General features: G+C 51.5%; 5 protein-coding genes across 5 annotated transcripts; 4 read left to right on the top strand and 1 right to left on the bottom strand.

Annotated features, from left to right (window-relative positions):
- Positions 1-2,082: 2,082 nt before the first annotated feature.
- Z519_11259 (uncharacterized protein) lies at positions 2,083-2,754 on the bottom strand (the record flags this gene model as incomplete). The annotated part of the gene is made up of 1 exon (XM_016768971.1): positions 2,083-2,754. The coding sequence occupies one exon, from the start codon at positions 2,752-2,754 to the stop codon at positions 2,083-2,085; it is 672 nt and encodes a 223-aa protein (XP_016614817.1).
- A 1,622-nt stretch (positions 2,755-4,376) lies between these two features.
- On the top strand, positions 4,377-6,450 carry Z519_11258 (uncharacterized protein; the record flags this gene model as incomplete). The annotated part of the gene is made up of 2 exons (XM_016768970.1): positions 4,377-4,621; positions 4,677-6,450. 2 exons carry the CDS (start codon positions 4,377-4,379, stop codon positions 6,448-6,450), a joined length of 2,019 nt encoding a protein of 672 aa, XP_016614816.1.
- Positions 6,451-7,023: 573 nt separating this feature from the next.
- On the top strand, positions 7,024-7,905 carry Z519_11257 (2-deoxy-D-gluconate 3-dehydrogenase; the record flags this gene model as incomplete). Its single annotated transcript, XM_016768969.1, has 2 exons — positions 7,024-7,134; positions 7,243-7,905. The coding sequence occupies 2 exons, from the start codon at positions 7,024-7,026 to the stop codon at positions 7,903-7,905; spliced, it is 774 nt and encodes a 257-aa protein (XP_016614815.1).
- Positions 7,906-8,949: 1,044 nt separating this feature from the next.
- On the top strand, positions 8,950-10,962 carry Z519_11256 (uncharacterized protein; the record flags this gene model as incomplete). Its single annotated transcript, XM_016768968.1, has 1 exon — positions 8,950-10,962. The coding sequence occupies one exon, from the start codon at positions 8,950-8,952 to the stop codon at positions 10,960-10,962; it is 2,013 nt and encodes a 670-aa protein (XP_016614814.1).
- Positions 10,963-12,040: 1,078 nt separating this feature from the next.
- Positions 12,041-13,532, top strand: Z519_11255 (uncharacterized protein; the record flags this gene model as incomplete). The annotated part of the gene is made up of 5 exons (XM_016768967.1): positions 12,041-12,080; positions 12,137-12,216; positions 12,276-12,710; positions 12,760-13,479; positions 13,512-13,532. 5 exons carry the CDS (start codon positions 12,041-12,043, stop codon positions 13,530-13,532), a joined length of 1,296 nt encoding a protein of 431 aa, XP_016614813.1.
- Positions 13,533-13,773: the final 241 nt, after the last annotated feature.

Here is a 13,773-nt window from a genome sequence, read left to right as displayed (position 1 = left end):
TTCGGATGTGGTTCAGGTTGTATTGAGGCAGTCTCTCAAGGAAAACAGTTTCGAATAGTACAGATCCGGGGCGGTGAATTTGAGAAAATTCTTGAACCATTTCAGTGCCTCTGTGCTGCATTTCCCCAGAGCTCTGGATACTGGGAACCAAGACCCAATCCCAGTCTGGAAGCGGCTTTCGCACGGTGATGGTGCTCGTCGAGAAAAAGAGCGGATCTCATTCTCTACTGATCTGATGACAGACGCCTGAGGTCCTTTCTTGCCAACAGGATGTTCAATCTTTCCTCTTCCTCTCCTAGTTTACACAGAAAGTGTACTTTCTTTGGAGGGATCAAGAGGAAATAGCCATAGATTTGGAGTCAGACTTCGGTTGGGAACTGAAGAAATGGCAGCGCTGATGAGGCGGCATTTGCTGGCTTTCGGGCGAGTCGCTTTGCTGTAATAAGCTTTCGTGGCTGAGAGACCGGTGTAGGAGTGAGTGTGATTGGAGAGTCGCTTAAATGTCTCCTCTATTTGAGCTAGCATTTCTGCGTTTTCTGTCATTGACATTTCTGACCCGATAGGACTGGAACGGCGACAATTTGCGGCATTGAAGACTCTTGGCACAATTTTTTTGACGATTGCCACGTCTTGAATGAGGTGCTATGCCAGGAAGGCTACCCAGGGTGGTAGTCTTTTCAACGGCAGGAAGGGGAACGGCATTGTCGGCGGACAAGTTGCGGTAAGATTTCGAACAGAATTGAAACATTTTGAGTCGGTGACTGGGTGAAATATGATCTCGGGAGAACGGCCGGTGTCGAGATGGGAGGAACGTCAATTAAGTACTGTTTCTCGTCGTGATAACGGCCTTGACGGACGGAACATTCTTTGAGCAGGCGGCGAGCTGCTCATATTCACTGAAACTTGACTTCCCTGCCTTCTTCTCTAGCTCGCAACTCCCGAAGCCCGAATTCCAGCACAATCCCCCAAAAATATCGAGGAGAAGGGGGTGGCAGGTTCTCTGCCTAAGCAGGCAGGTAGGTAACATTCGACAAATCGAACTGGGCTGTGCCATGGACGCGTTGGAGATGGGTCTGGCGCTAACTAGATACAATTGCCTTTGCCACTGCCACACAAAAAAGGGTAAAAAGGAAAATCCACAAAAAGTAATCCCCCTCCAGCCTTTGAATAAAAGGCAGAAACTTACTTCAAGGTTGACCTCGACCTAAGAAACCCTCCGCTGTGCAATGGTGGGTTTTTTGAAAGCTGGCGGTAAAACACAGTCAACATATAGAGCCAACTATGGCCCCCTCTCCAGTCCTATCTCCAGCGAGAAAGTTGGTGCGGATACTGGAAGGGGTTCAAGTGGTCACTCCAATAACACCCTGCCTCCGTTCCGTTCTTCAGTCCCTTCGGCAAGGAAAACTTTGCGACGATGAAATATAGACTGCAAGCGCTGCTGATCGGGTCTCGGGTCACATGTGTGATAGAGGGTAGTGTCGTCAGAATATCACCAGCCTTGTCCTCGTTGCGGCTTTGTGAGAAGAGTCTATCCGTGCCCCGCAGTTTATGTCTTGGAACGCAAGGTTGGCATAGGCGGATTGAAGCACGGAACTGAAAGCTTGATGTAGGCTCCGAAATGCTCAACTCTCCACGGTTGACATAGATGCGGGTGGGACGCAGAGGAAAACCTAAAACCAATATCAAGATCTGTGGAGAGTATCTTGACCACTGCCTAAATACGTATACCAACAACCTGCTCCCCACCACGAGATCCATTCCCACCCAGAACCAAACATGACTAAATGCCGAAGCAGCGTGAAAGGCTCTTCACCTCCCAACACCAGGAACTGCCCAAGCAGTTTGGTTGAAAAAAAAAAGTATTGCAGAGACAGCCCCTGGGACTCACCTCTCCCTTACCATATGGGACATTCATCAAAGCTATTTCAATAAACATACAGCACTATTCATATCTTCTCCTCAGACTGAGTGCAGTCAGAATGCTGTGCACCAGTTCCTTCAAAGGCACCCTACTTAACATCTGCCATCATCTTAGGAGCTCGTATGTCCTGCCAGCACTGCGTGTGAGCGGGAGGTCACCCATCAAAGACGAGCACGTCCTGAAGCCTTGATGATTCTTTCCAAGGATGGGCTGCCAGACAAGGGTTGCCCATTTCGGTCATTGGTTGGAATTCGCTGTGAAGCGAAGGCCAGAAACACCGCTTCCCAATGGCCGTCTGGAAATCGCAGGAAGAAGGCTCCATCCTGTCCGACGCCATTTGGAAAGCCAACACTGCCTTGGTTCATATGCACGTCATGAATTCCAGAGCCAAAGGACGAGCCATAGAGATAGATTTTTGCCTGTTTTTCGATAGCGCCGTCGAGTATGGGTATGAGTTGATCGAGGATGTCGTTGTCGGGTCCGCTTTCGGTAAATGGCAAGATCCTGCCGTCGGGCATATGGAGCAGGTTGTCAGTCCGATCATAGTCGAGGGCAAGGTCCCTCGTGCTGAGGTCATTGGCTGTAATGTGGCGGAAGCCGAGCCCTAGACGTTCGAGGTCCCGAGTAAGGGGGTGAGAGAAATCATGGTCGAACCAGTAGACAAGTTCGTTTGGTGTGCTCTGAGATTTGACATTGATCGCTGCCTTCCGCTCGGTCGTTCCGTTCTTGTCGTCTGTGAAGACAAGGTTGATATGAGGACTTGGGTCGTTCGGCGGATCAACACGGTATGCAACGGGTATACCTTTCCATACGCCGTAGTGGGGGATAGTCATTGTGGCTTGTCTGATAGACGAGGACGTGTATGAGAAGCCTGAAAACGGAGGTGAGAAAGAAGATTGTTTTGCATAATCGAAGGGTCAGAAAGGGCAGCATTTATAGAACTTCAGCTGCCGCGGCACTGGCAGAATCGAAAGGGCAAAGTCTCAGGTTGTCGGCGCTTCAAGTAGCAATTTTTCATTCACAGCCCTCGTATTCGAGTGCCATTGAGAGGTGGATTTGGTGAGAGGCCAAGCAGGGCTTATTCTGAAAACACAGCTAAGTCTTGGATGCCTAGGTTTAGTTTGGCACAAGTTGTAGAAGGCTGTTGTACCGCTAGAGGCAACAGAAAATCGGGCGTGACTTCCTCCTGGCTCACCGTGCTCAAGTATGAGATGGCATCACATTCTGATCGACTCAAGGACAGTTTCATGAACACCATGGGTAATGGCACAACATCTTGCTCAAGAGGCCACGTATGGATGCATCATCCGTTTGCCTGTCCTAGGGCTGTATCGACGTCGGTAGGAGCGCAGGCGAGTCTAGCAGGCCAAGGCCTTTGTGCCACCTGAGCGATCAACCACCAAGGCACCATGCGTGGAAGTCCCCCTGTCCCACCTCCCTGCTTTTAGAAAGAGGCGTACCTGCCAAGATGACGTCCGGAGAATGAGGTTTTCGTCCTACAGTGAAAATGTCAAAACTTCTCGTGATTCCTGGGGCTCGCTGTCCGTGCCTCTATGCCAACCCCGTGACATTGCTGACCATCGAGCGAGGCATGGGAAGTGAGACCAGGCGACCGATATCATCCAATAGAGATTTATTTGTTGCCCTCAGACAAACGAGAAGAGCGACTTGTCATGTATGACTTCTCGCGACCAGTCAGTGGTGCCTAGCTGCGGTTGTTACACAGGAACTTCTGGACACACATCTCGTCACCTCAGCCCTGGAAAGGGTTTGAAAGGAAAGGATGTGGGAGAAGACGTCGCACAGCAGCGACTGTTGGTCTGAGTTCTAGGTCGTTCGTTGATGGTCGAGAACCTGTGGAAGGCGCAATCAGTTGACCGTCGACATGTGAACAGCACTTACCCGGAAAGTCTAATGGGAAAGTGACAGGCATTGCCACACCCGACTTTGCCAACTTGATTCAGCTCAGCAAACGAGAATCACGACAGTTACTCACCGTGGTAAGGCGACGCAATTTTGTGGAGCTGAACCAGAGGTGAGAAGTTCGTGTAGAGTTCGTGTCCAGGCCTGAGTAGCGTCTCTGCTGAATGTGGGTTCGCAAATGAGCGAATCACAGGTGCAGCCTCAGCTGCGGCTGGACTCGTCCAACTCTCACGCCTCTCACGGCTCTCATGGCTCGTCTCCAGCCTCTTTTACGTCGCTCAAATCTCGCAACTCTCAGAACTCTCGGGTCGGCCTTAGCACCTCTGCTCCCGCTCCTCGAACCTCACGGTCCTGTCTTCCCGTCTCCAGGTCTGGAACAGAACGCCACCAACGGCACAGACCTCCGTTCACCTGCACTCAAGATGCATTTAAAGCTCTCGTCCACAGAGGCATCCGGGGAGTCCAAAATTTCTTTCATTCTCTATCCTGCATTTGTAAGAGGGAGCATTCAGAATCATCGTCGTCGCCTATCATGGGGAATATGCAGACACCAGTGAATACTGTCACTTCAATCCCATTGAAGACTGGTTGGGACGAGGGGGCCTTTAATTCGGAGCTGCTGAAACAGTCAATTGTCCCAAGAGACATCTCTGCTGCCGATACCAACAAAAAGATTACCCCTCCAAAAAATGTCGGGAAGCCTCCTCCACTCCAGGCTGGTACCTATCGAGGTACCAAGTTGGCTTTGACCCAAATGATGAAGCGAATCGAGACAAGGTATTTCGGGATATCCCATCTCTGCTCAAGGACGTAAAATACTGAAAGCGCACAGATTTGAATCCTTTTTTGACGTAGCTGGGTTTGAAACTAGCGTCCCACTGGGTCTCGCTGTCAAACCAACGGAGCTCTACACGTTTCAGAAGCCAGGGAGTGACAATTACCCCCCGCATCTCGACATCATCCCCAAGGTGGACCAAGTCAACTTGCTCAACATCTTCGATTTCATGAGGCTCCTCGATACAGGTACCCTCGTCGGCACTCTCATTCCGGACACCATCCTTGACTTTATCCATGACCATCCAGAGGGTCCAACGGTTGATGCCATCGAAGCACGCAATAATGAGCTCCACAAGAAAAAGGAGGACATTTTTGACGAGGAGAACGTTGGCAATCGCTCCGACTGGTGGACCGATGCCGTCTTTGCCCAACAGCAATTTGTTGGCACAAACCCAACCACCATCCAAAAGGCTTCGCCTGAGTGGCTCAAAGGGTTTACCGATCTCGCCCAGTCAAACACTGAAATGCATAGTCTTTTGTCTGATGGGAACCCTGACTCCTTCTACATCCAGGACTGCAGTTATTTCCGAGACGCTGTCGGGGCAGGTCAGCATGCAGACTTGATTTCCAATGACGGAATGAGACGTCTGTGCGCTTCGGTGACTCTCTTTCAACTCACAGACACAGGGATCCTCCACCCACTGGCAATAGCAGTTGATTACAAGGGCAGCCTTGCGGACTCGGTGGTCATCTTCAACAAGAGATCGAGTCCATCTAGCCCAGAATCGAAAGACGATTGGCCGTGGCGGTACGCAAAGACATGCGCTCAGGTATCTGACTGGCTCAGACACGAAGTCACAGTGCACTTGGTGGATACTCACCTGGTGGAGGAAGTTACCATTGTGGCAGCTCATCGAGCATTCTCGATAGATCATCCGGTGTATCGTCTCCTTCAGCCTCATTGGCTCAAGACTTTGTCAGTCAACGCGGCGGCTCGGTCTACCCTTGTTCCGAACATTATCACCAAGATCGTGGGAGTCACGGACCCTCAACTCTATTCATTTGTCAAAGATGCGTACCAGCGCTTCGATTGGACCGGAAGATATGTGCCGAAAGACCTGACGACGAGAGGCTTCCCTCCCAGTGAACTGGCTAGCAACCCGAAGTTCCACAACTATGCATATGCGCGAAATATGAATCTCATGTGGCAGATCCTCCGCAAATTTGTTTCAGCTGTTCTAGCCATCGACTTCCACTCCGATGAGCAGGTTGAGCAGGATAAGGAGATTGGGGACTGGACCAAGGAGATGCAGGCCGACGATGGAGGACAGATGAAGTCGTTCCCACAGATCAAGACTATCGACAGCCTGGTCGATGCTGTCACAATGTGCATCCATATCGCCTCGCCGCAGCATACCGCCATCAACTATCTCCAAAGCTATTACCAAACGTTCGTTATAAGCAAGCCTTCGGCTCTATTCTCGCCGCTGCCGACCACTCTCGATGCACTCAAGACATATAAGGAGGAAGACTTGCTTGCTGCGTATCCGATCAAGCACGCACGTGAATGGCTTTTGGCGTCTCACATCCCCTATCTCCTCAGCTACAGAGTGGCTGAGGAACAGAACATGCTCAATTTTGCCCTTTCCACAGCCAAGCTTGCTTCGTTGAACAAGCAGATTCAACTTGCTGCCGCAGCTGCGCAGCTATATGCTGATTTGATGGATCTGGCTGGAGTCTTCAAGCAGAACAGCAAAGATATGGATGATCAGACGAAGCCCTATGATGTGATGGACCCTGAGGCCACGGCAGTCTCGATCTTGTTGTGAACGGAAGTGCCAGACGGAGTGTGAGCAAATGGCCAGGCGGACAAGATGTGGATGAGCCAGGAGAACCATGATTATTATGAGAATACCGACTTAATAGGCATGATAATACGTACATGCGTTTAATAAGACAAGGATAAAATTTCCTCTTTTTGGCTTGTTCTCTGTAGGGGACTCCATATTTGATTTCGTCGTTCTCGCCGATGCCGCACGAGGCTGGAGGGGCTAGAGGGACGTCAGGGGCAAACGAGTCCCTACCCCTCATGTCGGCAATTGATCTACCGAAGTTTCATTTGCCGAGTCAATTTCACACCTGCAAAAGGCCGGTCTCATCGCCGTGAATTACTTGTTTTGTCGTATGAAGCCTGAGGCTGCTGGGAAGTGAAAATCGCAAATGGAAGGATTCCACTTCATCCTTCAAAAGCGAAGCATATCTCTTTGACTCAGGTTCCTGCTGAGAAAGTATTGGGGGAAGAATCGTTGCGAGAAAAGCACAAACAAGAAATAGGGCTTTTTAAATTCTATTCTAAAAAAGCAACCCCTAAAAGAGAGAGAGAGATGGAGGCATTAGCGAAGATGTTCTCGCTTTCCGGCAAGACAGCCGTCATAACGGGCGCGAGTCGAGGTATAGGCGCAGCCATGGCGATTGCTTTGGCCGAGGCTGGTGCAGATATCATTCTCATTCAGGTGAGAGAGTGAGAGACAGAAAGCCAGCGACGGCGGATTAGATCGAGGGCGTCCTTGAGAATGTTGGCCCAGCCTGTGCAATACGCTGACTATCAGATGCTCGAATAGCGCGATGAAAGCAACAAGAAAACATATAATCAAATCCAACAACTCGGACGAAAGGCCACGATAGCCACGGCAGACCTGTCCGACCAGGAATCCGTATCGAAGACCATCCCGGACCTCGTGAAGGCTGGCCATGACATGCACATTCTAGTGACGTGCGCAGGGATTCAGAAACGACATCCCGCGCACCAATTCCCTCTTGACGACTGGAACACTGTGCTACAAGTCAACCTTACGACGGTGTTCACACTATGCCGCGACTTTGGCGCCTATCTCTTGTCAAAACCCGCACCGCCCTCACACTCGCAGTCACGAGGAGCCATCATCAACGTGGCCTCTCTCTTGACGTTCCAAGGCGGGATCACCGTGCCGGCGTACGCCGCGTCCAAAGGCGGCGTGGCTCAACTCACGAAAGCGCTCAGCAACGAGTGGGCAAAGGAAGGGATCAATGTCAACGCCATTGCGCCGGGGTACATCGACACGGACATGAATGAGGCATTGATTGCGAATGAGACACGCGCGAGGCAGATTCTCGAAAGGATCCCCGCGGGACGATGGGGGACACCCGAGGATTTCAAGGGCGCTGTGGTCTTCCTGGCGAGTGACGCGAGCCGTTATGTCAGTGGAGAAGTTTTGACTGTTGATGGAGGATGGATGGGGCGATGATGATCTTTTTCTTTCTTTAGATGGACTGAGACGGTTTTGCTAGACTGCCCAAGATTGCCATTCATTTCAGGCGCGAGGAAAGGTCAAAAGACTGTCATCGGGAAGAATTTTTGCGTCATTTAAAATATAGAAAGTTTGCCGGCACTTCTTTGGACATTTTCACTGTAACCTGCAGCGTCATCTCTGCGCACTTCTGGTGCCAGTGAGCCCATTTGTCTCCATTTATCATGAATCCAAGCTCTCTGAGAGCTGTTTGTTGTCAACAAGACATTCTCGACCAGTTTCGCCGCACTGCGTACGCTTGGCACAACTCCACACCTGGATATCATGGTTTTCCTCAAAGGAGGGGATTCTGCCAGCACCCGTGTCAATTTCCGACATGTTCCAACCGTCAGTCAGTTCGTGGGCTACCAAAGGGACTCTCTCTCCTGCAGCATAGTGGTCAAACATCAAGAGATGAAGTCGGCTCTTCTGTTCACGATGGCCTAAGTGCTGCTGTCTTCTAATTGTCCACGCTACAAAGCTTTTTTTTTTGGCCACGTCTGCTTGCCGTGACATCAACAGTGAGAAACAACATATCTAGGATCGCCTGCCTGATACTGCTCAATACCGCTCAATAAGCACTCCTTTATTGAGCGACATGCTTCACTTCCATACTGTTGCCAGCCGGCGTTATTCAGAAAGTCATGTGGGCCGCAGTGTTATTGAGGCAGTTATTTAAACGTCAAGAGATACCTGTGATTGAGACACCATGGTCACGAGTATCCAAAACCAGCTGATTGTCTTTCTCTGTCCTTTTGTGTTGTTTCTTTCGCTCTTTCATACTTCAAGACAAGGTAATTGTGGAACTCCAAAGAACTGCTTTTGTTATGCTGGTTTTTCACCAGTTGAGACACAACTGCTTAACCTTCTTTCACATAATTTCATTGACCCAAGACAAAAGACCCATACTATCTTCTCACTCCCAGGCCCTACGCAAACATTCCATCCCGAAAGTTGGGCCCATACACCTGGACCATATCAAACTGAAAAAAAAAAAAAAAAATGGACAAAATTGGCCGTTTATTTTCAAACGTGCTCGACACAGTGTCTGAAGCATTCCAAAACCATGCAAACAACCATATCAACTCGCAACCGGGTCATCATGCCAGACGGGATCTAGCTGATGGGAATATAAGTCTCCGGGCTGCTCGGAGCTCTTTCAACGGTACCAAGCCCACCATTCCTATCTCCAACCTTGCAGTAGCAGGTGGCAACCCTCCCACTGTCTCTCCCTTCTACACCGGTTTGAACGGAGTCAATCTGGAAATGGATGCTCAGCTGGTCAAAATGTTGTGGCTTTCGATCATCGCCGCACTCACGATTGTGTTTGCTCTGCGACTGTCCCAGCTGTTTGTATCTTACATCCGGAACATCTACTGCATGACGACAGAAAAGCCCTCTCAACAGAACTACTACGGCGTCGATCACTTCAGGATCTGGAGTTGGCTGAAGAAGCATATCATCTACGCACCGCTCTGGAAGAAAAGACACAACCGCGAGTTCCAACTATCCGGCGCGGTCAACTATGGCACCCTGCCAAGCCGTATCCACTCATTGCTCCTGTTCATTTATGCGATCACCAATTTGATCTACTGTCTTCTCCTCGATTGGGGCAACCCGCAGAAGGGGGCGTTGTACGCGGAGCTACGTGGACGAAGCGGCATCCTGGCCACCGTCAACATGATTCCTCTTATCGTGCTCGCTGCGAGGAACAACCTCATAATACCGATTCTCAGAGTCAGCTTCGACACATTCAATCTTTTCCACCGCTGGATCGGCAGATTGGTCGCCGCATTATCGGCCATCCACTTCTTCGCGTGGCTGGCTGCATATAAATTGGCCAAAGGAAACCAGGCAACGTTCAGGATTTTCAAAGGCGCTCCTTTTCTCGACTACGGCCTCTTAGGCTTGGTTGCGATAGTCTTGTTGCCACTGCATTCATTGTCACCCATTCGACACGCCTTTTACGAGACGTTTCTTCACTTTCACCAATGGCTGGCATTCTTTGCCCTGCTCGGGGTATATGTCCATCTCGACATTATGCGTCTACCGGCCTACCCGTCAATCTTGACTGCGGTGTTGCTTTTATTGGCGGAAAGACTTTGGCGCTTGGGTACCATCGCATATCTCAATTACTCCCGGTCAGGCGGCATGACAACCGCGATCGTTGAGGCGTTACCAGGTGATGCATGTCGTGTCACCTTTCAATTACCGCGGCGTATCACAATCCGGCCGGGAAGTCACATGTATGCATATCTCCCATCGATCTCGCTTTGGATGTCGCATCCATTCTCAGTCGCCTGGACCAATGTCGAATCGGAACCCCCAGTCTGTGGCCACAATTTCGAATTGCACAGACCATCGACCCCGAACTCTTTGGAGAGACAGTCAATCTTCAGCTCACTATCAAAAGCACCCACAACAGTCTCGCTAGTTATGGTCGCACGAACTGGAATGACGAGACAGCTATACCAGAAGGCTCGTGCTGTTCCCAATTGTCAGCTTCAATTACGAGGATTTCTGGAAGGTCCCTATGCCGGTCACGACTCGCTTGTCAGTTACGGTACGGTGGTCATGTTCGCGGGCGGCGGTGGCATCACCCATCATCTTATTCAGATCCGACACCTCCTGGCAGGTGCGCGGGCTCAAACTGTAGCGACACGCAAGATTGTGCTCGTCTGGTCGATCCGCGACACCGAGTGCATGGAGTGGGTGAAGCCGTGGATGAACGAGATCTTACACATGGAAGGCCGGCGAGAAGTTCTCATGATCAGAGTGCATGTCAGCAAACCGACGAGAGCGATTAATCATAGCAAGAGTAAGCCTACCATGCAGATTGCCAAAGGGAGGGTTGATCCTGGCGCTGTGCTGGACGAGGTGATTCCTGTGAGGGTCGGGGCTGTTATGGTGAGCGTTTGCGGGCCTGGTGCACTGGCAGATGAGGTGCGAGCAGCAGTGAGGAGCAGGATACATCTAGGCAATTTGGAGTTGAATGAGGAGAGCTTTACCTGGTAGTCAGGGACGGTAGAGGATGAGAAGAGGGGAAACATATGAAAAGTTGAAGTTGCCTTTTTCTGTTCAGTATACTCCGTGCTGCTGAATGCTTCAGCCTGGACCCAACGGAAAGAGCTATGACACACATAGATTGCCATTACGGCAACATCGCTTGTTGCAACGACCCTATTACCCAGACCTCCAGGTTCAGTAACTGCCTAGTCTGTGGATCGTGGCGGGTGGCCAAAAGGTGGCAAGAATGACGATACACTGCTTACGTATAGAGGCAGTATATAGACTTTCCATGTTGTGAGGAACAGTCATGTGGGCTCTCTGACACAGCCTCGTTCCACATACATCGTAGCGCGCAAGGAGCATTGGGTGACAGGACGGCAAGTTGGACTTGGCTCGGAGGATTAAGGATCTGCAGGTGACGAAGAATTCGTCGCATTCCACTACTGTTCTGGTGAGGGAAGTGCTTGTGTGGTAGTGGCACCAGCAGATGTTGTCGCCTCGGAGTCGGAAGAAGATTGCTGACGAAGAGGTTGTGTAGCCCCAAGAACTCCCAAGAAACCAAAGTGCGCGGCTGACCGGGCGAGATCGTCTTCTTCTTAAGGCTGGTGACTGCGTTGTGGAGAGGGACGAGGCCCTGCGCTTTGCCCATCTTACAAGAATCAAAGCAGACCACCAGCCAAGTAGAACAACACACCCAAGCACTCAAATCCCCTTGATCCCTCACACTCTTTGTTCTCTGTTGTTCCTTTCTCCACACAACCTCCAGGCTTCAAGACTTGTCTCCAACCTGCTTGAAGACGGGACCCCGGAACGTGCAGTAGTTGCTTCTGTGGGAGATCAGCCACTCGTCCCCTGCCTCTCCCCTGCCTGACCCTTGCCTGTCCTTTGCCTGTCCTACCGACCCAGTGACAGCTTCCTCATAATTTAGTCTGCAGATTGGGTCGCCGGAGAACAATACTCCACGCCGCCTGCTGCCGCAGGTTGACCTACGAGTCTATCTTGTCGCAATTCATATTCGCACACCGCAGTCAACATCCGACGATCGCGAAGTTCAAGTGGTGCGAGTCAGAGCTCAACCACCGCGATGAAGAAGTTTCTAGGCAACATCAAGAAGAAGAGCGGTAGTATGCGATACTTGTCTTGTTTAGGGTTGCTGAGGCTGATAATGATGTTGCGCCAGGCCCCGAGCGAAATGGGAGCAGCACCACCTATGTACTGCCACAGGGCGATTCACCTGAAGCTGTCCTGGTTCGCGAAGTCGTGAGTCCATGCTACAGCTTCCACATTGTCGCGGATCGCCAGCTAATATCAGCGTTCAGACAGCATTCTGCGAATCAGGCGCCCCCAATTCTGATACCGCCGGCGAAGAATACCTCCACCTGCCAGCCATTGTTGATGCTGCCGAATCGAGTCCTACGGCGGCCAAAGAGGCGGCTGCGACCATTCGCCGATACCTGGGTAAAGAACACTACCAACGAGGGTTTGCGCAGTACAACGCCGTCATGCTCACTCGCATTCTGACCGACAACCCGGCGCATGCCTTTACCCAGAACTTCGACCACAAATTCGTCGCGACCGTGAAAGAGCTCCTGCGGGAAGGGAAAGATACCAGTGTACAGCAGATCCTCAGGGAGACGTTGGACTACTTTGAGTTCGAGAAAGCGCCCGGAAATGACAGCCTTGGACCTCTGATGGAGATGTGGAAGAAGGAGAAGGGAAAGCGAAATGCCCTCCGTCCTCCGGTAAGCCGCGATGTTTCTAGGGTTAAGGGTCGCCGAAACTGATCGTTGTCGACAATAGCAGACCCAAATACCTGGTGCTTTCTCTGGCAACTACCACCACCACCAACAACCCAGACGCCGGGATACGCTTCCGCCGCCCGATGAGTTGGCCGGACGGATCGAAGAAGCAAAGACTACTGCACGACTTCTCGTTCAGACAGTCCAGTCAACAGCCCAGGCAGAGTTATTGGCGAATGATCTCGTGAAAGAGTTTGCCGATCGCGCGAAAACGATGCAGCGAAGCATTCAGTCATACCTGAATGCCCAGAATCCCGCGCCCGACCCCGACACGATGCTGACCCTGATCGAAACCAATGATCAATTGAACATCGCCATGTCGAAACATCAGAGAGCAGTTCTGCAAGCTCGGAAAGCGACTGGCATGGCGACACCTAGCCCTCAACCGCAATCAGAGCCTCAACAGAGTCCCTTGTTCACGCAGCACGTCCCAGGCCAGAATGTGTACGCGCCACCATCTCAGCCTCAATCAGCGCCGATCGACCACGGACCGTACTCTTCCTCGCCTCCTCGCCGGCAAAATACGATCCCTACACCCGTGAGCCCACTGCGGAAGGAGGAGGAAGAGCTTTATGCGCCGCCTCCAGGCCCTCCCCCCAGCAAAGTGGGACCGCCGCAAAATCCACCAGCGCCAACGAACCCCAACCCGTATGACTTCTCCAACGCCGCCGCCTTTTCCTCAGCCTATGCCGCTCCCGACCAGCCCCCTCCCGTCCCGACCCGGGTTCGTCCACAGTCGCATGCCTACTCATCCAGTGCCGACTACGGTGTGGCTGAGAATCCGTTTGCAGATGATGGATATGGAGCGCCGCAGCCACAACCGAGATCAAATGCGTTGTTTGACAGACAGGAAAGCACACCCTCGCCTCACCCTCCGCAACAATATTCCGCGAATCCATATCCACAGGAATTGCCGAGCGACCAACAATATTCCGCGAATCCATATCCGCAGGAATTGCCGAGCGACCAACAATATTCCGCGAATCCATATCCGCAGGAATTGCCGAGCGACCAACAA

Source organism: Cladophialophora bantiana (genome assembly GCF_000835475.1).
Source record: "Cladophialophora bantiana CBS 173.52 unplaced genomic scaffold supercont1.21, whole genome shotgun sequence".
Taxonomy (NCBI): domain Eukaryota; kingdom Fungi; phylum Ascomycota; class Eurotiomycetes; order Chaetothyriales; family Herpotrichiellaceae; genus Cladophialophora; species Cladophialophora bantiana.
The sequence above is the reverse complement of the archived record's forward strand: the minus strand, read 5'-3'. Positions and strand labels throughout refer to the sequence as shown.